The sequence below is a fragment of the Anastrepha ludens genome, chromosome 2 (genome assembly GCF_028408465.1).
Source record: "Anastrepha ludens isolate Willacy chromosome 2, idAnaLude1.1, whole genome shotgun sequence".
Taxonomy (NCBI): domain Eukaryota; kingdom Metazoa; phylum Arthropoda; class Insecta; order Diptera; family Tephritidae; genus Anastrepha; species Anastrepha ludens.
In genome coordinates this window covers 36,439,843-36,466,006 of record NC_071498.1, presented here as the reverse complement: position 1 = coordinate 36,466,006, position 26,164 = coordinate 36,439,843, and the positions used below count along the sequence as shown (strand labels likewise).

General features: G+C 36.5%; 1 protein-coding gene across 1 annotated transcript; it reads left to right on the top strand.

Annotated features, from left to right (window-relative positions):
- The first annotated feature begins 22,001 nt into the window (after positions 1 to 22,001).
- On the top strand, positions 22,002 to 24,005 carry LOC128857206 (tigger transposable element-derived protein 4-like). The gene is made up of 2 exons (XM_054092855.1): positions 22,002 to 23,632; positions 23,690 to 24,005. The coding sequence occupies exon 1, from the start codon at positions 22,354 to 22,356 to the stop codon at positions 23,473 to 23,475; it is 1,122 nt and encodes a 373-aa protein (XP_053948830.1). The 5' UTR covers positions 22,002 to 22,353; the 3' UTR covers positions 23,476 to 23,632; positions 23,690 to 24,005.
- Positions 24,006 to 26,164: the final 2,159 nt, after the last annotated feature.

Genomic DNA, 26,164 nt, shown 5'->3' with positions numbered 1-26,164 from the left:
GGGAGTTATTTTCATTCACTTCTCTTGTAACGTCATTTTAAGGCCCCTTTTAAGGTCGGTCAAGAACACTTTATAAATTTTTAATTGCATTGAGACCCAGTGATTGCGCTGGAGCTTCGTCTACATGGGGACAGTTCCACATAAGCCATGATTGAACAATATTCACTCAAAATAATTTATTTTCAATAAATTTGAATAAGTGGTTTTACCCATAGTTTCCTAATATGAAAGTTAAGTCTACGACCTTGGTGATGACAAAGAGGTGTTAAGCCATGTATATAAAGCCATGTAATATGTATATTTAAAGTCATGACATTTGACACGATTTTAACTACTGTAAGTTCTTACTCTAGCTGTTGGTCTAAACTATTTAGTAAAGAAACTTGCCAATCAGGTGTTTCCTTAGTAGAGCAATCTATAAGGAACTTTGTGGCTTGGAGTGTCCAAAATAAGCTTTCACTCAATATAAAGAAATGTTTCATGTCACTATTGCAAAACCCCGAAATGTTATTCCTTCCACTTATACTTTATGAACATTTGCTCTTCACATTATACCTGATTGCTCTTCACATTATATATGACTGTTTGAAAGGTGATCTACTGATTGATGGAATAAATGTACGCCTTCTTCTAAATGCTGATGATATTGTTCTCTTAGCTGATAATCCTAATGTCATGCAATCTATGATTAAAAAACTAGAAATATATTGCGCTGAGTGGAACATGGAAGTAAATTTAATGAAATCTGAGATGATGGTCTTTAGAAAAGGTGGTCAACTAGCCAAGGCAGAAAAATGGTGGTACAAAGGTGAGGAAATAAAAGTGGTAGCAGAATATAAATAGCTTGGTGTCATTCTCACATCCAAAATGACGTTTGCTACACATGTGCAAGCCAGAAATAATTCAGAAAAAGCTAGCATTAATACTACATGGAACGATTTCTTAGCTAAGCCATACATCTACAAGCCAAATGGAAGCTGTTTCAGGATGTGTGCAGAGCCATACAAACATACGTCGCTCAAACCTGGGATTATACGCTGTTCGAAGAAGTAAATAAACTTCAGCGTTATTTTATTAAAAGAATTTTCAAATTACCTGACTTCACCCCGAATTATGCAATAACGCTAGAAAGTAACGTAGAAGATAGCTACTTATATTCGTTAGAACTACATATGAAATACATTTGGAAAACTATCTGTAACAGCAGTAGACTCCCGCACAAACTTACACAGTGCATATTACGAAAAAAAGTGTTTTGGCTCAAACAACTCAATGGCTTAGTTATGGAGTTTGGCCTAAAGCTTGAAGAAAACATAACTGCTACGGACTACAAGATCGCTGTACCCAGCTTTTATCAAACATTAAACTACAAAATTTAAATACGGCAAACAAAAAGCACTATCAAGCACCACACGAATATATTATATAAACACTTAGATCACTCAAAAGGAGAATCATACTTTAGAGAAGATATGCGGTTAGCTGACATATCAACAATATTTAAAGCAAGATGTGGTTTGTTAAAACTGAATGCAATAGCTTATGGAAACGCGGTAAAAATTTGCACACTATTCAACTCAAACGAAGAAGAAGACATGTATCACTTCTTAAGAAGGTGCCCTGTAAAGAAAGATATCAGACAAAGATACTTAAATGCAGAGAAGCTAAACGATGCTGAAGTAATATATATATTAAATGGCCAAAATTGGAGAACACTAATTGGTTTCATATACTCATTCTGGCACTATAGAGATTTTCTTGTAGCAGAGTTCAATTATTAATTAATTTAAGAGCTGTGACAGACCACATCGTTATTGTCACAAACAATTTTATTTATTTCTTTATTTACTTTAATATATTAAGTGAATTAATGAATGAATCAAATCAATTGTTAACCATAATTTTTTATAAATTAAATCAAGAATTATCTACTACTACTACTTTATGAAATGTTCTTCTGTGTAATGTTACTGAGTTTTCTGATCTAGCAGTGGCATTTGAATCTGGTTTTACATTTGTAATTTTATTCAGATATTGCCAAAGGCTTATTCATATTTAGCATTTTTGAGGCGCGTTTTGGGTGATTTTAAGGTCCCCTATACCAGAAAAAATGTATATAACTCCCTAGTTCGTTCGAATATGCTTCTTTGGTTTGGAATCTAATGTGTGCCTCTTATCCAAGTACAATTGAAAGGGTTCATCGATTCGCTCAGCAACATCTGCATTTCTCTGATCCACCGCTCTCGCTGCATGCTAATAAATCTGGGATTCCTTGCCATAAAACGTACTCTTCAATCCTTACTGTTTGTTTTTGATGTTATTTGTGGTTCTGTTGATTGTTCTGAAGTTCTTGAACAGATTGGCTTCAATATACCTCACAAAATTTTACGATTTCTTTATCCACTTAACGTGAAAATAGTCAAATTAAACAACTATAATTTGCCCTCTATTACTTAGGCTCTTACTGAGTCAAATAACATATAAAGACTACTCAACCTTGATTTGGCTATACCAAGATTTCTTTTCCATTCGAGAATTGCGTCCTATTCATAGCAGCTTTTCATAATAGTCTGTAAGGGTCTTGTAACCATAGACTTAAATAAATAAATGAAATAAAATAAATAAAAAATGTATGCACATAAAGCAGGGGAATATAGGCAAAATTTTCTTGACCCGATTTTCCCAACAATAGACACGTGGGTTAATTGAGAAGCATAAAAAATGTCTGGGTCTTCCCCAGGATTCAAAGTATATAAAAGATTACGCATAACGGAACGTAAGATCGAAGTTTTCCTCCAACTTCTTTTACACTATTTGAGAATTCTGGCTTTTCCCAATAAACTCAGACTGTGCCAAAAAAAAGTGTTTCTGCGATTTTTATATTTTAAAGTTTCACCTCACCACTCAAATGCTATTACCTACTCAACCCTTCACCACTCAATTTCCTTAGGTGCGACGCTCACTAATGGCACTCATTGGTGGCGTGCTGTAGTCACTGCTTCAAGCGACCTGCTCAGTAACATTTTTTATCTAACTTGCATTTCTATTCGTGTCCGTACTCTTCGCCCTTTTGTTCGCATTTATTCGTCTTGCCAATTTTTTTGAATATAAATATACAGATACTCGCATCTTACAGTTATTTTCACTTAAGGTCTTGAATGTCCGTTTCCGTGGATTTTGCATATAGTATGCAAAAGCTACAACGACTACAAAATAGCTAGCAAAACAACAGCACACGTCGCGCCTTGATGCGGCAACATTTTTATTTGATTGCAAGATTGATGAGGCGCGCTTACGTGATGCCATCGCTAGTTGAAACTTTTTCCATTAAAATTGCCACCATCAAGCGAAGCGAGCTAACGCTATCATCTTCTTACTCTTTCTCATTCTCGTCTCCCTTCTCTTTTTCACCAACATCCTTCAGCTGATGTAGCTTCAATCTCGCATTGATGTGACCGCCGTCCTAACCACCTTTGCCCTAAAAATTGGCCTGTCACGGTAATGGACACTCCCCAGCCACCATTCGATCGCCTCAAACTACACCTACGAATCTGCTGAGCTTGGTAATAGACTCGAGAGTAGAATTACAAGAAACTTAGAACTTTACAAGAAAAATCTGCTCATTTCTTCCGGATTGGCTGCCGGCTACCTAGCCGCTCAGCTGCTCATTGACCCGGCGCGCTGTTGGTCATATTTCAAAAATGTTGGCGCTACAATCTATGATGAACTGTATATTTGTGAGTGTGCGTGTGCATGTGCGTCGGCATGCAAGTGCTGGGAGCGAGAAAAAAGAATGCAAGTTGTTAACAACAATACCAAGAATAACAGATGGGTATTACTACAATTGCGGCACGTCTGAATGCCAAATGGGCGCACGAACCTCAACAGGATGGTTGTGCGGTGCGGTAGGGGCCGAAAGAATAGACAGAGAGCCAAACTAACTTATTGCTTTGGGGAAGATTGAATGAATGAGCGCTTGTATGGATGTATCATTGTTGTTGTTATTGTACCACTACTGTGCTTGCTGTTACTGCATATAGCACTTGCCGTTATTGTCTGTTGATGTTGTTATTGCCCCACCTGCCTTCGGTTTGGTAATAGCGGCGAGAAAACGGAAGTGAGAAATGTCCGCAACGAATGTTGAATGAAAATTTATGGTAACAGTAAGCCAAGAAAAAAGAGGGAAAGATAGACAAAAAAATATGGAAACAACAATATGCGCCGCTTGTTGCCATTTTTTCTTCGGTTTTCTGTTCTATTACAACTCTCCTCTGCTACCAAATAAGAATATATAGTACCTGTGTTTCCTGTTGTTCAACTTGATTTCACCTTTTTGATTTTCTTCATTTTTGCAGTAATTCTATGTGTGTACGAGTATGTACATAGATCTCGCTGCAATAAGGTAGTTCTGTCGCGTTGTCCACGGGTTTTCGTCCGTCCAGCATAAGTCAAAAGTCAGCAACAGTTGGTCGGTCAATCAATGTGGGCAAATTATGTCAAAAATTAATTTTATAAATGGAGGTGAAATGAAGTAGATAACAGGTAACACTGGCACCTCACAGGCCAGAGTCAGCAACAGATTGATATATTAACGTTTGCTTTTGTAGTTGAGTATTTACAAATAAAATATATCATAATATGCACAAAGGAGCGATTCTAAATGTTATTTTATTTTTTTGAGGAGCCTCGCCTCGATGTTATTTCAAAATAAAGCATGTAAAGATTTAGCTTAGTTCAGGTTTTTCTATTTTTATTCAAAATACGGCTCAAAACAATTATATGTGAAAAATGTCGTAATTTAACCCTCCATTAGGCGCGTGGACTACGTTCGTAGTCCAACTTTTTTTCTGTTGCAATATTTTATAAAAAAAAAATTGTTTTTTTTGCTGATAAATGTTTCTTAATGTTATTTTAAACGCCTAAAATATATTTACACTTACTTTGACTTAACTTTCGTTCTAAAAAAATGAAAAGTGTTAATTCATGCTCTTTTAAGCTGTTTAATGGCAAGTTGTTAAAATGTTTGCAGAATAGTGTTTAATAGAAAAAATCAATCAAATTCATTCTTATAATAATAAACTAAACTTATATCTAATACAAATTGACCAGTAAAAAAATATAAGGGTATACAAAAGAGTAAACAGATCGCACCCTAAATACAAAAGCGTCACAACTCAAAATTTTCCACACTCGAGCTTGACTTGTTTACAGTAGCACAGAAAACAAACTATGTGACATATCACGCTGAAATTTGCCATGTAAGCTTATAACAGTCCTACCAAAAAACGAAAAATTTATTTTTGCCATATGTCATCCGCGGAGCGTTTTATTGATAACGTCTCGTTCATATTTGTGCAGAAGTACATTTTGAGTTGTGACCCTTTTGTATTTAGGGTGCGATATCATACTGTGGGCAAAAAGTAAAGTGAATTTATTTGTCAAACTTGGCGGGATTACAATTTCGCTCTAGTTATTTTTTCCATGAGTTGGCAGCACTGTTAGTAACATCTGGGCCAACTTTCATGTGAATGTCATTATCAGTAATATATTTACGCTGCTGTTTACCAAACGACCAAGAGTGCATTTTTCGATTTTTACAATGTCTGATTTGATTGAGCAGAGAAGTGCCATCAAATTTTGTTTGCGGAATGAAATTTCGGCTGCGGAAACGTTTAAAATGTTGCAGAAGGCATTTGGTGATTCGATCATGTCGCAGAAAAATGTTTATAAGTGGTACAAAGACTTCAAAGAGGGGTCGTGTTGATGACTCGGAGCGCTCCGGACGGCCATTGACATCAACAGATGACCAACACGTCAATAAATTGAAGGAGTTAGTGCTCAAAAATCGTCGGTTAACTGTTAAAGACCTTACTGATATGATCGGAATATCAGAAGGATCTGTGAAAACCATTTTGAAAGACCATTTGGGCCTACGAAAAGTCAAATCTCGTTTGGTACCAAAAACTCTCAACTTCTTCGAAAAAAGTCGTCGCGTTGATATGTGTGAAACAATGCTTTCAGACTATCAGGACAAGCTCAAATGCATCATTACGGGAGATGAGACTTGGATTTATGCTAACGATCCTGAAACAACCGACCAATCAAGCGAATATCGTGCTAAAGGCGAGGCCAGACCAAAAAGAGCACGTCAAAGACGTTCAAACATAAAGGTCATGATGACAGTTTTTTTCGATTTTCGTGGTGTGGTGTACTATGAATTCCTTCCACCTGGCCAAACTGTTAATAAGAAATATTATTTGGCGCCGCACTTCTTTTGGCACGTTTGGAATGGTTGATCGTTCTTCACTTTGAGGTGTTATTAGCTTCCAAGCAATAATTTCAATAAAATCAGATATTAAAACTTTTTTTCCCCGGATTTTTAGCTTTATAAACGCAAGTAGCATTGATTGCAGATATATTTAGCAAGTTGTATAATACTACCATTGGCCATCGATTTGTTGTTCTCGCTACATTGTACTTTTCGTACATCTGATTTACCAAATACACGTCGATTTTTTTTTGTTTGTTTTATTTGTTTATTTATTTTCAATTAATAATATTAAGTACTACAATAAACAATAGTATTAGTATAGTAATGATGTGTCGTACAATGTCTCTAGACGAGCGCTCAAGTACGTATATTATCTGATGTCGAGTAACTTTTCCTTAGTATTGAAATTAATTTTGTTTTAACTTAGAAGTTATTAAAATATTTTATATCTTTGATGCAGGGAAAAAGGGAACAAAAACGATGCATAGATTATTGATTATAATAAAAGGCTTAAAAGTAAAAGAAGGTAGGCAGACTAGAAAGGTGATGTGAGTTAGTGTTGCGTGTCATTTGTTAACCACCAGCAGTTTTTAATGGTAAGGGTGGATTCGATTTTATCGCAGCTTGAAATATATGTATCAAAACGTTTATTATTTGCATTAAGTATTTTTGATGTGATTACTTTATTGTTCGCTCTTCTGAATATGTGATATATTATTGGCGTGTGGTTTTCGTTTTGTATAAAGCCTTTTTTGTCGGGGTATCAGAAGGATTCGGGAGGTGGAAATCCATTAGAAATAGCTAGTGAGAAATAATTGTCGCTTTCGTAGGAAAACGCTCTTATTAATATGTTATTGGTATTGTATAGGCAACGCCGGATATGGTGTCTTATTAAATTCATAATATGACAATCAATTCTGGGCACTTTCGCCGTGTTATAAAGCTTTGAATTCGAGATGTATTTGGTATAGTTACTATTTTGTGATCTCTATAAGGAAGTACATGATCGTAGTATTCTTCTCTCAAGCTTCCTTAGTCGTTCCATATATGAGGGTGAAATGTTGCACCAAATTGAGCAACCATATGTGAGTATCAGTCTTACCAGGGTTTGATACATTAATATTTTGACTTTCTTGTGCAGTAGTTTCGATGAAAACATTTTTTTATAGATATGGAAAGCTCTTGCGGTCTTCTCGACTTGGAGGTTAATGTGATCGTTATAGTACAATATAAAAATTGATCAAGGTGAATACCGAGATATTTGACTCTCTCAGTGGTTTGAATAGGGATTCTGATTTCGTTCGATATTATATTTAGATTTTTTCATTTTTTTCTGATATTTGAGTTGCATCTTTTTATGGATGGACGAAACAAAAAGCTTTCGCATTTCTTTGTATTTATTTTAAGATGCCAGTTTGCTGCAAAATCTTCTACAATATTGTATTTCAGTTGCAGATTTCTATTAATATCCTCTATTGTTCTGTCTGGATGGTAAACGACAATATCATCAGCAAAGGATATGATATTGTCTATTTTATGCAGCAAGTCAAGTATAAAGAGATTGAAAAGGACTGGGGCACTTACTGTTCCTTGTTGCAAACCATTTCCACGTCGATTTTCATTTTGTTATAGCAGGTTATTATTTCGGATAACTTCTTGTCACCACTTTCTTGATCAATCAAATTATCATGATGCATTGAGGAAATCAGTTACGGTTTTGTTTTTCTTTGGGCAATATGAAGTTATTGTGTAGTTTTCTTGAAAACCAAAAAGTGAAGTTTTTTCTTCTCGGTCTTTTCTTGGCAAACTTTATTTTTCCGCATAGCACTGATATATGTATTCAGCTTCTTTTCATTAAGTAATTGTTTTACAAGTGGTACACTGATAAACCAGTTGTCGCCAGTTATATTGCGGTTTGTTCCTTCTACTGGCTGCACCAACTTCATATGGAGAATTACTAAGCTTGTATGGTCCGTCAAGCTGAGTTCCCACGTAAGGCTCAAGATTAAATGTATAAGAAGTTTTTGCATCGACTAACGCAAACATCTTTAGCCCATATTTAGCTGACTTACTATGTATATACTGTCTCAAGGAGCATTAGCCTCTAAAAGCCAATAACAGCTCATCTATTGTCAAAAATTCACTTGCAAGAAATTTTTTTTGAAAATTAGCCACGAATATCTCAAATACTTCTCTGATGGGCGCAAATTTATCGACTTCCTTCCTACCATTTCGTGTTGTAATGTCATCAAACCATAGGCATCTTAAAAAAATCTAAAACGCTTTCCACTCATTGACAGGTAACATATTTTTTTTTTTATTTATTAAAAGAGTAACAATTATAAATAATTATTCCACTTAGAGAGCTAAAGCACTGGCTACTATGGCCTTCGGCTATTAGCATAATAAAAATGACACCGTGTCTTATAGCCTTAACTTACATCTAGATACATAATCACAAATCTTATTTAAATTGCATACCGTTGTCTGTTTGAGGAGTTCCGATGGTTTGATGCTTGAGAAAAAGGATGTTCTGATATTTTGTAGGAGAGGACAAGTATCCATCAGATGAAGTGTAGTAAATTCGTTGGAGCCACAAAAAGGGTATGTAAGCTTCGGTGAACCGCTGAGCAGGTGGGCATGTGTCATGAGTGTGTGACCGATTCTCAGTCGAGTAAAGATTTTTGCTTGGTGGCATAATGCAGATGGAGGGTAGATATTTTTTCCTCCAAAGGGGTTAAAGTTTTTATAAGGATGCTGATAAATGTTCCATTTACTTGCTGCGTTATCTGCGGCAAGTTCTTTCGCTAGTATCTTTATGTCATTGCAAGTGATATAGTCAAATGTGTGTAGAGGTTCCTTATTCGCCTCTTTCGCTCTCTTGTCAGCTTTTTCGTTACCATTTATCCCAGAGTGCCCAGGAATCCACATAATTTTGATTGCACCTATATGTCTTGAAATTATATTGCGGATTTTTGTTATCATCGGGGTGTCATTTGTGGGGTTTAAGATAGCTTCGATTGAGGATTTGCTATCGGTGCAAATTGTCACTGCAAACGATGTCCAGGTGTCGGTTTTTGATCCGTCGGTAAAAATGATCTCCCAATCTTTCTTTAATGGGGAAATGGTTTCGAGAAAAATCTGGTTGTATTCATTTGTATTAGTGGAATCTTTTAAATGTTTGGATAGATTGTTCAATATCATCGAGTTGGGAACGACCCACGGTGGATGTATTGCAGGTTCTACAAGTACTGGCTGAGCAATGATATCCAGTTTTTCGGCTTCTTTTAGAATGATGGAGATTGTTGATTCCCGGCTCTTTCTGTTTAATTTTTGAGTACTCGAGTTGATGTGTTTAAACAAAAATCTGTTTCTACATTGAATTATCTTCAAAATACTTGTCCTTGTATTGTTGGCCACCCTTTCCGAGATGGTGGCAAGTCCAGCTTCCGCTAAGGTAACGTTTATGGGGGAAGTGGGGAAGGCTCTGATGCTTCTCCTGACTGCAGCGTGGTAAGGTGCTTCTAGTCGCTTTAGATGAGTTTTAGCGCAGTGTCCGTATATAACCAGTCCGAAGTCAATTTTAGATAAGGTAACATATTTCCACGCCGTTTCCTTTTGAGTTACCTCATATTTTGTGAGCATTTTTTCTAGAACTTCTCAAGGTTCCAATTAGAAATAGAATACCAATAAAAGTACTTATTTCTTCTTCATTAGTGAATCTTGCATACCTTTTCCTTCCAAAACAGTTTTTGATTTTTTCAATGTATATATTTATTGAATCAGTTATATTATGAATAATATTGTCAGTTAGATAAAGTTGATACAATCAATCTTCGAAATTACACTTCGAGCATTACCTTTTGGACCAGGAAAAATTAGCTCTCATTTTTTTCCACTTTGTTGTTTTGTCTCTGCCAAGGTAAAATTTATTGTCATCTGATTTTCTCTCTGCGTAGGCTTCTGGCTCTATAATAGCGTCTTCTTAGGCCGAAGAAAGTTCTTGTTCAGAATCTGTTGGATGATCGATACTTTCTACGACGTTGTCCTCTAGCTCATCTTTATCTGCTTCATCTATAGAACCTTCCTCTTCGCTAGAAAGCTCATCTAACTATTTCGTCCAAGGCAGCAGGATCTGTGCGATGTTCCAAACGATTTTTTTTTGCATCAGACATTTCAATCTCTATATAAAAAAAAAAAATACTACTTTCTGTACTTAAATATTTGTTGCTGTGAATAGTCTTCAGTTATGAAAATACTAAGATTTATAAATAATTCTATTTTTGGAATAATATAACTTGCCTAGGTGTTCCAACAGACAAACTTTTAAATTGTGCATTCTGTAAAAAATGTGGCCTAATTGTGGGTATACCTTTTTAATTTTGTACTAAATTAGTAGTTCTGCATATTATAGACAGCTATTAAAACGGGATTTAACATCTTCAAAGTAAGTATAAATGGGCTACTGATTAAAGGTGGGTGGATTACATATGTAACCCACACGCCTAATGGAGGGTTAAATGTCCACCCTGAGCACCTCTACAGGTAAAATCTGTCAGGCATTCGATTCATGAACGTCTATACTACAAAGGCATAAAGATGCAAAGCAGCATGGCTTAAAAACTGGCTTAATAAAAGTTAAGGAAACCAAATGCGTGCATATAACTTTTACTCGAAGGAAAGAAACTTGCCATGTAGTTACCATTAACGGTCAGAACAGACCAGAACAAAATGAAACAAAATATCTTGGAGTTCACTTAGATAGAAGACTCACATGGCGGAATAAAATTGAGAAGAAAGTGCCTAATATCAAGTTTGAAATGAAAGACCTATATTATTTGTTATGCTTATAGGAAATGTAACAAATTATTGTTTTTATACCAAATAATTTACTGCACCTATAGAATAATTTAATTTTGAAATGAAAATTGATTTTAATTTTTTGTTACAGGAACATATTTTCTTTATTATAAAGGGTGGTTAAATTTTAAGGGCCGATGTTGAATTTAAACCACACCTAAACGTCAAGTTCTTTTCTGCATTTCATTTAATAGTTTTCAATTTCAGACTAATTCAATTTTAAATATGGGAAGATATATAATCGAGCAATGCGTTGAAGTTATTCAGGCTTATTATGAAAACGGGCGTTCAAATCAAAATGCATATCGCGCAGTTCATCCTCAGTGATGGGGCACGTTTTCACCTCTGTGGATTCGTCAATAAGCAGAATCGCCGCATTTAGGTGAATGATAATCTAAGAGTGATTACCGAAAAACCAATGCACCCACAAAGAGTGAATGTTTGGTGAGGTTTATGAGCCGGCGGCATCATTGGGCCGTATTTTTCCAAAATGAGGCCGGTCGGTCAGGCAGTTACTGTGAATAGTGTTAGCTATCGTGAGATGATAACGAACTTTTTATGGCCCAAATTGGAAGATATCGATGTGGACGATATGTGGTTTCAACAGGATGGTGCCACTTGTCACACACTTAACGAAACAATGGCTCTTTTGCACGAAAAATTTGATGGCCGAATAATCTCACGTCGCGGCGATGTCAATTGGCCACCAAGATCATTTGATTTTACACCGTTGGACTTCTTTCTTTGGAGTTATTTGAAAGAAAATGTGTACGTCGATAAGCCAGCAACAATTGAAGAGCTAAGGGATGAGATAATTCGGCACATTAACGGCATAGAACCTCAACTATGCCTCAACGTCATCAAAAATTTAGACCATAGGATGGAGGTGTGCCGTCGAGGCTACGGCGGTCATTTGACCGATATTTTGTTATACACGCACTTGAGTCATACTAATTTTATCATAATGAAAATAAATGACAATAATTTTTTGAAAAAAATGTATTTTATTCAAAACCAACACCGGCCCTTGAAACTTGACCTTCCTTCACTTTTACTTATTAATGAATACTTAAAATGCATTGCACAGCACGAAACTCCTTTTATTCGAATCTAATTTTTGCATAAATAAAAGAAAAATATTATTGCTACGCATTTTTAAAGACCAGTTATATTATTTTGACTGGTTTGGTAGAAGTGGTCTTACCTCTTGGTAGCTCTAGTGATAAATGTCCACCATGAGCGACCCACCAGGTAAAATCCACCACTCAAACAGTCGTTGCATGAATGGATTTTTTTTTCTCGGGACAAACTAGCAAGAACAGCACCCAGGCAACATTAAGTCCATTGTACTGCAATCGGATTCCCTTTTTAATTTTCTTTAAATCTATTCTACCTCCAAAAGAATCGTAGTAGACCCTGTGGTGCCAAGGAGCCAGGCTGGTCGCTTCTTGACATATCTGTGCTAAATACTTCAAGCCTGATTCTAACAAGGCCAGACAGACGCACAGAAAGTGGTCCGCCGTCTCATCCTACTCTCCACATGATTGGCAGAGTGCACTGTCTGAGATGCCTCCCTTTACCATGGGCTTCGCCCATAGAAAGTGGCCCGTAATCAGTCCAATCAGCTGCCTAATGACAGAAGAATCTGAGACAGTCGGTCCTACATGACAAGTAAGATCAGTTTTGTCCATCTGTAGCCTATCTTAGCCTGCCAATCTCGCTTGTAAGTTGAAGTAACCCTTTTGCTAAGCATAGCTTTGATGACTGCAGAAGGGAGTGGCACAACGGGCTCCGTCCAAAGAAGTTGGCCTCCGAGCCTATTCTAGCTAAAGAGTCAGAGGTCTCGTTACCCGCTATACCCACGCGTCCCTGGACCCCTGTTAGCATCGGGCTATAATGCCTACCAACTTAGTTCAGCCTGTATTTACAGGACTCAACTACCCTTGAAGTTGGAGGGCTGTCTAAGGCCATGAGCGCAGCTTTGCTATCGTTTCAGACACATAATGGCATAAAAAAGGTACCGTTTAGGAATTATTCACGACTGACATCTAGTGGTCACTTTTGAAAGACCCTATATTTTAAAAATTGAGGCAGTTTGTCTGTAAATGTATTAATTTATAAACTTGATTGTAAAAGGAAGTAAAGTAAAAAAATTTTGAAAAAACATGTATAATTTTGAGATTTATTCGATATTGAAAATTTTGGTTTAGAGTTTTTGAAGTGAAATATCTCCGGCTCCGGATGCATTGGGTGTGCTCCTGAACATACCACCGCTTCCAATTCTAATTGAAAGGGAAGCTCGCTCGAGTGCCTTATGATTAAAAGGTATATCTGAACTTAAAAGTGGGGATATGAAAGGACATTTAAAGATCTTGGAAGACTTCCTACATAGTCCCATTCTTCATAGGGATGATATACTATCACCCAAACCAATACTCTTCAGGAACTTCCAAGTTATAATTAAAGCACGAACAGACTGGAGAACTAACTCTATCGCTTTCAAACCTGGCTCCCAGCTATGGTTTACTGATGGGTCCAAATTGGAAAATCGTAGAACAGGGGCAGGAATCAATGGGCCTAAATTCAAAAAATCGATTCCGATGGGATTCTACCCAACAATATTCCAGGCAGAAATACATGCCATTGAAATATGTGTGAGAGAATGCTTTAGCAGGAAAATGAGAGGTACTCACATCTACATACTTTCAGATAGCCAAGCGGCTCTAAAAGCTCTTCTATCAACAACTATCACCTCTAAATTGGTAAATGATTGCCTAAACCTTCTCAACACGTTAGGGAACCTCAATATAGTAACACTATGCTGGATTCCGGGACATGAAGGACATGAGGGAAATTAAATGGCTGATGACCTTGCAAAACAACGAGCAAATATGCAAATTACTGGTCCTGAGCCTTTCTGTGGACTCACAAAAGGCCACATTAATGAATTCCTTAGGAAATGGGAAGAAAGAAAACTTGCCGCACACTGGCTATAACTGTGCCGGTCAGCGTCAAGCCAAATTATTCCTAAGTCCCAACAAAGGAATATCTGACAAACTTCTCTCACTAAACAGAGTAGATCTGAGTCTTTTAACAGGATATCTTACAGGTCACTGCAGCCTGGGGTATCATCTAAATAATATTGGTCTATCTGAGACCAATGTCTGCCGCTTTTGCGAAATGGACATAGAAAGCTCAGAACATTTGCTTTGTGAATGTCCTGCGTTGGGCAGACAAAGACTTCATCACCTTGGTGGTATCGTAGTATCTCCATGCAATCTTTGGAACATCAAACCAAAAATTGTGCTAAAATTTTTAAAAAGGCTAAAACTCTAGGGTTACAAAATAGGCCTTTCACAATAGATCAGCCCTGGTCGCAATGCGTAATGGCCTTCTAATAATAATAATAATAATCTCCGGCGCAACTTAACATTTTTATAAATTTTCTGTTTACTAGGATAAAATATCCTAAAAAGTGCTTAAATTTTTTTGTTAAAAATTTTTGGAAACAAATTCTTTGAAAAACACCCCTTTCCTATGTTTTCTTATTTTTTCACTTACTCTAATCCATTAGAGTTTTATAGTAGGATTCCCATAACTTTTCGAGTAACATTAAAATGGCTTATAAAATTTGGAATTGTTTTTTTAAGTCAAGAAACAAATTTTTAAGTTTTTGGTGGATAACTGATAAGTTTTGGTGATTAAGAGCATTAAAAATATTTGTGTGAATCGGATACACTTTTAAGAAAACTTCTTTCTAGAATACTATAATTAGGGTCGTATAACACGAAAATTATGTCCTCTTCCTTAGCATACCTTTCTATCGAATGATCTGTTGTTTTCTAGGAACATATGTATGTATCGGGTGTTTTTTTTAGCTACATGCGAACTACACATATCGCTTTAACAGCTGAGAACGGCGAACTTTGTTAAAATTTTTGTTCAGTAAGATTTGGTAATCATCATGAGTCGTTTAACGCCAGGACAACGCTTTCAAATTATGAAAATTTACTTACAAAAAAAAATTATAATAATAAATATTTTCGCGAAGTTGGTAGAGACTGACGCCATTATCGGCCCTTATTTCTTTTGAAATGAGGAAGGAGTTGCTGTTACGGTGAATGGTGAGCGCTATCGAGCCATGCTGACTGAAATTTTGTCGTCCTCGGCGTTTGGTTCCAACTAATCGGCACAACAACGGCTATACAACGCGCTTAGCAATCGGTTTATTGCAACATTCAAGCCACCATTGACGCCATACGGCCACATTCATTGAAAAAATAGTAAATTTACTTATGGAATAGGACATGTAACTCGTAGCCGTGGCGGATACATGCCGGATACTATGGTCAAAAAATAAATGCTGTGAAATGATCTACCAGATTATAGTAAAAAATTCACTTCTGCTTTGCATTATCAAGTCCAAGGTCTTAGAAAACCACCCGATGTTATTAAATATAAAAGTACCTCAAAAAATCTACTTAAGCAGCAACTGGCAATACATTAAAAAGTAAACTGAGTTAACAAAACTCAACCATATTTAGCATCTACATGGAACCCAGACCCAAAATGTACCTCTGATTTTGTGAGCCATTCATTAGTTAAAGTGGTAAAATGGAAATGATGATAAATAGCTGTAAAGTTGTGTAAACTTCTCGAACTAAAAGACAAAGCAAAATTGTGCATACTTGCAGGCGCAATGGAGCATGTTAGTGGAGCAAGTCAGTGCATACGAATTTTATTTATTCTTTACCATATTTATATTTACATACATACACAGACTTACCCAGCATCAAAAGTCGTGCATTCGACCTTATTTGCCACCGATGACAAAGTAAGCCATATACTTATACGAGGTATGTTCAAAAACTATCACGAATTTTGAATTTTCGCAAGTTACCTAGATTCGAATTTCGATTTTTTTATGGCGATATGTTGGTACTCACGTCTCTCACTCATGTCAACGAGTTCGCCCATTTTGAATGTTCAATTAATTGTTGACAGCTGCTTTGCTTGCACGTGTTTCGGCTCGTCTTCAATTTTTACCTATTCAAAAAGATGGATCAAAGAACCTGTATCAAATTTTGTGTGAAACACGAAACTAATTGCACGGATGCATTCCGAATGCTTCTTTGGACCAAAACAACCAAAAGGCCGTGAAGATGTGAACGACGAAAAGCGTACGGGCACTGCAACAACAGACCAAGAAATTGATGAAGTGAAGAAAATGGTATTGGCCAATCATCGTGGTCGAATCACCGTTAGAGAAGTTGCTGAGGACCTAGACATATCGATTGGTTCGTGCCATTCGATTTTTTTCAATGATTTGGGCATGAGACGGGTCACCGCAAAATTCGTATCAAAACTGCTCAATTTCGACCATAAGCAGCATCGCATACACATTGCTAATGAGATGTTGGACTCTGTCCGCGACGACCCATATTTGCTCCAGAGGGTCATAACTGGTGACGAATTGTGGGTTTACGGTTATGACGTGGAAACCAAAGCTCAATCATCTCAATGGAAGCTGCCGCACGAACCAAGACCGAAAAAAGCGCGCCAAGTTCGGTCGAATGTAAAAGTTTTGCTTACCGTTTTCTTCGATTGCAGGGGAGTTGTGCATCATGGGTTCTTGCCACAGTATAAAACGGTCAATAAGGAATATTACCTGCAAGCTATGCGGGAACAAGAAAAAAAAAAGATTTTTTGAAGTTCTTCGAAGGTTGGAAAACTTTGGCACAAGTGCATAATATCTTATAGGGATTACTTTGAAGCGGACAAAATAGATATTAATGAATAAAAAAATAATTTTTGAAAAAACTCAAAATTCGCGATACTTTTTGAACACTCCTCGTATACTCTAAATTTCTCTGCATTCCTCCTTTAGATTTTAAACTATGCTTTGATCTGATCATTGCCATAGGCTTTCGTACCTACGCCACAGGCTGCCATGAACTTAAATAAAGCTGAATTGAATTGTTAAACCCCTACGTACGGCTTCCTTAAAACTGAGAGAGACATTATTCGACACAAAATATTAGAGAAAAACGTGTAAGGACGAAATATAAGACTTTATGAGGTACTAGACTATTCAATAATTTTTGCGGTTCGAGAGGGCATTGCTACCAGCCTAAATTTTTTGTTATGTTGGTACACTGTTCATATGAATGTATGTGAAGCTTCGTTTCCATCTGTCAATTCCTTCTGTGTTTACAAGTCATTGTTTCGGCCTAAGCTGAAAAGTGGGTGGAGCTTTTGGGTTCTGGTACTTTATGGAGAAATTCTTCTTGCTTCTAGTGAAAAGTGCATGAGGATTATACCATGGGGTACAGACATTAAATTATTTATTTTATAAGCTCTTTGAGAATTGCAGACATCAATGAAATAAATAATAACCACAAAGTATAATCTGCTAAAATTCCTAAAATTCTCAAGTGGCCCAACGGACTATGCAATCTTTAGAAAAAAGTTAAGGATTTGCCATCAGCAACGCGAACCGGGAAGTTGAAGTGTTGCTGCGCACAAAACGCCTCCTCGGGAGGGGAGAAAGACGATAAAGGCGGCACTGCAAGCTTTGAAGGCCAGTAGTGGCAGCAGAGTGCTAAGATCGGCTCAGTTACAGATGAGTATGCAATTTAAAGACGCTTCTTCTTCATGAATTATAAAATAATGATTTGTTAAAAACTGTATGTTTATATTTCAATTTAAAAGCATTCTTGGCTACACATAAGCTCGCTACAAGCATCGCTGGGACTTCCTTGCAGTAAGATCTTTATCCAAGTATTATCATTCAATACAGACTGTAACAAGCCCTCAATATACATACCAAAATAATCGCTTAAATAATAAAACATTTTTGTATTCCGAAAGTTCATCGTAAGTTGAAAGCCAATTGCTAAACTTGCTCTTTCAGAATATTCGCTTCGCAATTTCTCTTGGCCGAAGCCAATTCAAATCCCGCTGCTGGGTATTTAAGCATTTCAAACTGCATATTTTTGACCTGTTTTTGAGCAACAACAGGAGCACTGCCACAGATGCACACGCTTGTTGCCATATACGATTTGTATGTAAATGTGCATTTATTTTCATGTATGAAGCAAAGAGAATATGTGCCTTTGTATATGGCAGGCAATCGCAAATGCTCCTATCTGCATATTTAGCTATATATATGTATGTGAAAATAAGCACAGTTACACGAATAAATTGTTGAATATGCCCTGCAAGGAAATTAATGCATTAATTCAGTAACGAATCTGCATTGAAAATGAGACAGAGTCTAGGCCAAAAAGTAAACGATTGCAATTAAATAAGTGGCGTCGAATGATGGCTGCAGCTCTGGGTCAGTAAGTTGGTAATGCGATCAGGGCTGGAATACTAGTAAATATAATAAGACCTTTACGAATTTAGTAAGTATGAGAAATGCATATTGCATTTACGAACTTATATATTGAAGTTTTAAATAGATTTTTACATCCCCCATGAATCGAACCTCTTCGATGGTGTGCAAATATCTTGCACTATGAACAGTGGCATTAGCTAATGAATTTCTCATATATAACAGGTGGCGCTAAAGTAATCCTCCTATCTGAAAATGCTATAAATTTTGCGATTGGCCACTAATGTCAGTTCTGTTTTGACATTTGTGTAGTAAACATATGCGAAATACACATTAATAAACAATGTTACGCTACACTGCTCCAGAACGCGGAATATTGCTGACTATTTATTTGACCAATAATCGGTCGGTGACTTTGGCACAACGTGAATTTCGTCGCAGATTTCCTCGCCGTCCAACGCCTACTGGTGAACCACTGCGACGTTTAGCCGCTCGCCTCGAAGAGACTGGCACAACACGAGATGCTGCCGCAGACCCCGGAGTAGCCGTTCTGCAGAAAATATTGCTGCTGTAGCCGAGGATGGGATGGAAGCGCCGTCGACATCAACCAGACGACGTGCCACGTAAATGGGTATCAGTCGACGGTCTTTACAGCGAATTTTGGTACGAGATTTGAAGAGGTTTTCGTACAAAGTCCAGACGGTGCATCAGCTGTTAGCTGCTGACCGCCAATCGCGTCTAACATACGCTCAAGCCATCCTTAATCACCACCAAGAGGAAGTTGATTTTTCATCAAAAATAATGAGTGATGAGGCCCATTTCCATCTTAGCGGGTACGTACGCTTCTGGGGCACTGAAAATCCGTGTGTAACCCACGAAGAGCCATTACACCCGCTCAAAGTTATTGTATGGTGTGCTGTTTTCGCTGGAGGAGTCGTCGGACCTTTTTTCTTCAAAGACGTCGCGGGCCAAACGGTTACTGTGAATGGTGAGCGCTACAGAGCAATGATCAACGAGTTCTTTTTGCCGCAACTTGATGAATTGGGATTGGAAAACATGTGGTTCCAACAGAACGGTGCAACGGCACACACTGCACGTGCCACAACCGATATGCTGAAGGATGCAATTCCCGGGCGCCTAATCTCCCGTTTTGGCGATTTGGACTTGCCAGCAAGATCGCCTGATTTGACCGCTCCAGACTTCTTTTTGAGGGGCTTTTTGAAGTCGCGGGTTTATGTCAACAAGCCTCAGACTCTTGCAGCTCTTAAAGACAATATCCGTCAAGAATGTGAGGACCTATCGCCGGAAGTTTTGGCCGAAGTGATGGAAAATGCCATAAAAAGGGCTCAAATGGCAATCAACTGTGGCGGCGGCCATTTACATGACATCATATTCTCGACTTGATGTAAAAAAAATTAAAAGACCAAATAAAAATAATCCACAAGAAGAATCAAAGTTTTTCTTTTTTTTTTAATTACAGCCAAAAAACATCGCAAGGTTACTTTTGCGCCACCTTGTATTAATATTTATATGTGTTTTTGACAATCGCTCTACAGGCAAACTTAGTCATAGAGCGATACTCAGTTGAACAATGCGTGAAAGTAATTCAAACGTTTTACAAAAATATCATTCTGCATGAGCCGCACTTCGCATTTTACGACGTCAGCCATACGACAAATTTTTACCAAAACGAATAAGTTAACAAGCAAAACTTTCACTTTTCGAGCACTGAAAATCTACAGTCGGTCAAAACAAAACTATGCACTCGCAACTAGTCACTATTTAGTTAGGAGTTAGGAATTATCGGAGTTAGGAGTTATCGGACTGCACTTCTTCAGAAATGATGCCGGTAATACTCTGATGCTCGGTAAACGGCGAACGTTATAGTGCAAGCAAACTTTTTATAGCCTGAACTAGACGGCATAGACAGTACAACTCGCATGAAGCAATGGCTCTATTACGAATGAAGCTTCCAGGACGCATTATCTCTCTAAACAACAGGGTCAACAGGGTTTTGCATACTGCGACTTACTTCTCTTGGGCTACATAAAAAATATCGTTTTTTTTTTTTTTTTTTAAGTTGATTATTTATTTGGTATTAATAATGTTATGTACTAAAATAAACAATAGTTTTAAGTATATGATATGATTATACAATGACTCTAGACGAGTTCTCAAGTACATGACGAGCTTATTATAGATATATATAGTAACATTTTATTAATTGTTGGTATTTTAGATGTGTCTGCTTTAATTTGACGCTTTTATAATATTTTATGATTATATTGCAGAGAAAAAAAACCTGTAAAAAACAGTGCATGCTTAGCTTTTTTAATAGAAGATAAAATGGTTTAAAAGGAAGTTATGTCGGGTATTCGGCATGAAATAGTGTTTATGTTTGTGTATTGTTTAGCCACCAGCATTTTTTATTAATATCAAGGGCTTCTATTTTGTCTCTGGGGGAGATGTATGTATCAAAACGTTGGTTTTCTCTGTTAAGGGCTTTTGTCGTGACTGTTTTAACGTTGGCTCTTCTATGAATGTGATAAATTATCGGTATATGGTCCTTATTTTGTATAAAACCGTTCTTATCAAGATAGAGGAATGTTTCCGGTGGTGTAAATGCATTTTTAATGGTTGACAGGAAATATTCATCGCTTTCATGGTAAGGTGCCCTTATTAGAGTGTTATTATTATTGTAAAGACAGCGCATTATGTGTCTCCTAATTAGATTTATTATATGACAGTCGATTCTGGGTACTTTGGCTGTGTTATATACTTTTGCATTCGTTACATATTTGGTGTAGTTGCTTTTTGCTGTCCTATATAAGGAAGTGCATGATCTTAGAATCCTTCTTTCCAGTTTTCTTATCCTTTCCATGTAAGATGGTGACAAGTTATACCAAATAGAACACCCATATGTGAGTATAGGTCTTACCAATGCCTGATACATAATTGATTTTAGCCTGTTATGCAGAAATTTCGTCGAGAACATTTTCTTATAAACATAATATGCTCTAGTTGTTTTCTTTATTTGGTTGTTAATGTGGTGATTGTAGTACAAGAACTTATCTAAGTACAATATATGCCGAGGTATTTGACTTTATCGGTTTGTTGAATTGTGGTATTTGTGCTCTCAGATTTAATTTTGAAATTTTTCCAGTTTTTTTTTTATGTTAGTGTTGCATTTTTTGATCGGGGGACGGAATAGCATATTTTCACATTTATTGGTGTTTAATTTGAGGTGCCAGTCCGTTGTATATTCTTCTACAGTATTGTATTTAAGTTGGAGATGTGTGTTTATGTTGGCAATTGTATTGTCTGAGTGGTAAATAACAACATCATCTGCGAAGGCTATTATATTGTCGATTTTATGTAGTAGGTCTAGTATGTATATGTTAAAGAGGGTGGGGGCATTTACAGTTCCTTGCTGTAGTCCATTTTTTATATAGTAATCTCGACTGCTTTTTATATTATTTATCCATACCGAGAATGTTCTATTACAGAGCATATTGTAAATTACAGTCGAACTTCTCTACAGTGAACTTCCATATAATGAAGCTCTCCTTATAATGAACTGGTTTCGAAGACACTGCTTTTTCGTTCTACTTTCGGTGTATTTTTGTCTCCTTATAATGAATTTCTATATAGTGAAGTTTTCTATATAATGAACAAATTTTACAGCTGGAAATTCAAGCGTCCTAAGTTTTTGTCTCCATATAGTGAATTTTTTCAAAAGTTTTCTGTTGCAAAAAATTACAGTTAGATGTGGAAATTAAAACAGAAAGAGCTGAGCTATTACAGTTTTATTCCGTGATTGAAGTTAAAATGATGCATCGAAGCAGCATTTCGCTTGAAAAAAAGTTATTAATGATTAACAAAGTTAATGAAGGAAAGAAAAAAAAAAGATATTGCCAATGAATTCGGAGTTCTTCCCAGCACTTTATCAAATATTTTAAAAAATAAGGAAGTGATTTTAAAAAATGCGGAGGATGTGGCAGTAAATACCAAACGCAAAAGACTTCGACCTTGTCATTTTGAGGATATTGACGAAGCAATGCTGAAATGGTTACTCGTTGCACGTGGTAAGAATCTCCCTTTATCTGGACCATTATTGAAGCAAAAGGCCAAAGATTTTGCGGAAGCACTAGGACACCACGAATTTGAGGCAAGTACAGGTTGGTTAGACAAGTTCAAAAGTCGGCATGGCGTTATTCAAAAGACATTATGTGGGGAAAGTGCTGACACCAACATAGAAAACCGTGATGAATGGGTGACGAACGTCTTACCGAAATTAATTGAAAATTACAACATTAACGACATTTTTAATGCCGACGAGACTGCTTTGTTTTTCAAATGCTTGCCAACTAAAACACTGGCATTCAAAAATGAAAAATGCTTTGGTGGGAAGCAAAGCAAGGAGAGAATAACTGTCCTGGTGGGAAGCAATATGACTGGATCAGAAAAGCTAAAATTGCTGGTAATCGGAAAGGCCAAAAATCCGAGGTACTTCAAGGGAATAAAATCTTTAGGTGTCGATTATGAGTTTAACAAAAAAGCATGGATGACCAGTGAGATTTTTACGAAATGGATTGTAAAACTCGACAAAAAATTTTGTGATCAAAACAGAAAGGTGTTGTTTTTTGTTGATAACTGCACTGCCCACCCTAAAGATGTAAGAGACAAGTTGAGAAACATTCATCTCGCTTATTTTCCTCCCAACATGACTTCGTTACTGCAACCAATGGACCAAGGCATTATCTACAACATGAAACAACATTACAGAAAACGAATTTTAACGAATATATTGACTCAAGTGGATGAGGGAAATTCTGTTATGGCCATAGACTTGCTGCAAGCAGTTCGAAATCTTAGCAATATATGGAATGTCTATGTTAAACCAGAAACAGTTGCCAACTGTTTTAAAAAGGCTGGATTTTCAAAAGATGTTATGCAGATTCCATTTGAGCATTGGGATGAAGAGGACCTTCTTTTAATATCGGATTAGGCCGCTTTACAGTCTTCATTTAAAAAAGTAGCAAATATCGAAGCATCGTTTGATGACTACGTAAATGTTGATAATGGTGTGCAGACTTGGGACAAACCATCCGAAGAAGATATTCTCAACAGCATTTTTGAAAGTCGCGGAGTTCCAGCTGAACCTGGTAAGCATTTATCTTTTTATAGTCAAACAAAAATTTAATATATAAATATTATTTCAGATAACGATGAACACGATTTGACCGTTGAAGAATTGGCAGAAACTGAGGAGGCATTACCTACGTTGATACAAGCTGCTTCATCCATTAGCGTAATTAGAGCCTTTGTGGAAATGAGGAATGACGTGCCGATTAATGTTTTCAACTCTCTACATGATTTGGAAGCTTTTATTGAAAATGAAAAATGGAAGACTGTAATTCAAACCAAACTCACTGATTATTTTAAATAAAATTACATAAAAAATCAATGTTTCTTTATAATGAAGTTTCTATATAGTGAAGTGATTTTCAGGTCCCGTGCGAATTCACTATATGGAAGTTCGACTGTAATATAATCAGATGGAGAGGAAATTTGTATCCGATAAGTTTTGTTATAAGTCCTTCTATCCATACTTGGTCAAACGCTTTTTCGATATCTAGGAAGCATGCTCCTGTGACGTATTTTTTATTCCAGTTCCAGTTTATTTCCGAGACTAGAAGGTTGATAGCATGAGTAGTCGAATGGCTATATTTAAAGCCAAATTGTTTTTCGCTGATCAGGTTGTTACTTTTGAGTATTCTATTGATGTTCATATTTATTACCACTTCGAAGACTTTGTTAATATTTGGAAGCAAGCTGATTGGCCTAAGATTTTTAATACTATTTTTTTCTTTGTCTTTTTTGGGTATAACAATCATTTTAGCCTTTTTCCAACAAGGTGGGAAATATGCATTGTTCAACATGTTGTTAAATAGAGTACAATATTCTAAAATTATCTCTGAGGGAAGATTTTTTAGAATGATATTTGGTATTTTATCTAAACCTGCTGACAATTTACTTTTTAAATTTGCAAATACCCCAGCGAGGTCATTAGGTAGAATGAAAAAGCTTTCAGTCTGTTCCTCGTGAAGGTCATTTGCTCTTTTTTCGTTGCTAAATGTTATTTTCTGCGATTCGATGTTATCAAATAAAGTTTTTGTTCTTAAAAACTCATTGAAGCATGCATCTACTTGTGAGTGAACTAGATTAGTACGCACATTCTGTTTTGAAGAGTGGATCGCTTCGAAGTGGATGCCAATCACATCAACTACGTCTTTGTTGTTTTTAATAATGTAGCTGTTGGTTGTCAGATTCTTTTCAATTAAAGAGCTATCTAGTCCCGACTCTTGTATCAGTTCGGATGAAGCAAAGGGGATAGAAAGGTGACTGATGGTTTCATCTTGATTTTTGAGAAACGATTTTTTAACAGTAGATATTTTTGAAGGATCGCTAGTATTAATGTGAGAGAGTTTATGTTCTAATTGATTGTTTATATGTATTTTGATATTTTCCTGGATAAGTTTCTTGATTAATTTTAGTTTTGTCTTTTCTTGTTGTATGTTGCTGAGAGAGCACTGTAGTTGTAACCGGTTATATTTTTTATATTAGTTAGAGTTTTGCTTTTTTCTAGAAGTAATGTTTTTAACACCGGTATTTTGGCTAGGTTATGAGTAAATATCTCTTTTCTATGGCAGTAAGTATACTATTGTTTAGCTTGTCCAAGTGGTGGTCTATCTCAATATTAGCTAGGTTTCTGTTCTCTGGTGTTCGGATTGCTTTCTGGAGTTCAGAAGTTAAGGTGCTTTTGAATTTTTTCCAATTGGTTTTTTTGTAGTCCAATGTTCCTTCTTCTGTGTTGGCCAGTAGTGTGAAAAAGTTATCGACTCTGCGAGCTATAATTTCTATGGCGTTGTGATCGCTGTCATAGTGAAGGCATTTCAAACAGTTGACGGTGTCGTTGGATTTTAATATATTTAATCTGTGGTCGGCAATGCAGACATCCAAAAATGAGCTTGCACTCATGTATGAGGGTGATACAGAGGCATACATACTGCATCTAAATTTGAACTCATTTGTAGTAAGCCAATCTTTTAAAGCTCTGCCCTTCGGATTATCTTGGGCATTTCCCCATTTTACTGTTAAGGTCCTCTGCTAATATGTAATAGTGATTGAGTTGCTCGAGATTTAAGGCTTCGAAAACTGTGTTAAACTCTGTCTTAAATGCATCGTTGTTATTTCCTGCTGGGTAATATGCTGCTATTAAATATAAAATGTTATTCGGGGGCATATGTATTTTAACTGTGCAAGTTTCAAGGTTTCAAGTTTCAATTTTGCGGTTAAAGACTTTGGTGAATTTAATGTTTTCTTTGATTAGTATTGCTGTGCCACCACCTGTCATGCCGGCCGACCTATCTTTCCTTATCAAGTTATATCCAGAAAATTTTAGTTTGTGCTTTGGGTTTAGTTTAGTTTCATTAAGTAATAATATGTCTGGGTTTTTGTTTTTCAAAAATTCACTTAAATCTAGTCTCCTGCATAAACTTATTAGAGAGTTGACGTTGAGAGAAATAATATTTAGTTGGGTTTTAGTAAAAGCCTGCGTGGGTAAAACGCTCATACTGAATTCATTAAACCACATATTGCATCGACTCTAGCCGTCTGCAACTCTAATTGTTTTT

Bases quoted from the DNA above. Each gene is read 5' to 3' on its own strand.
- LOC128857206 (XM_054092855.1), top strand. From the start codon at position 22,354: ATGAAGGAAAGAAAAAAAAAAGATATTGCCAATGAATTCGGAGTTCTT.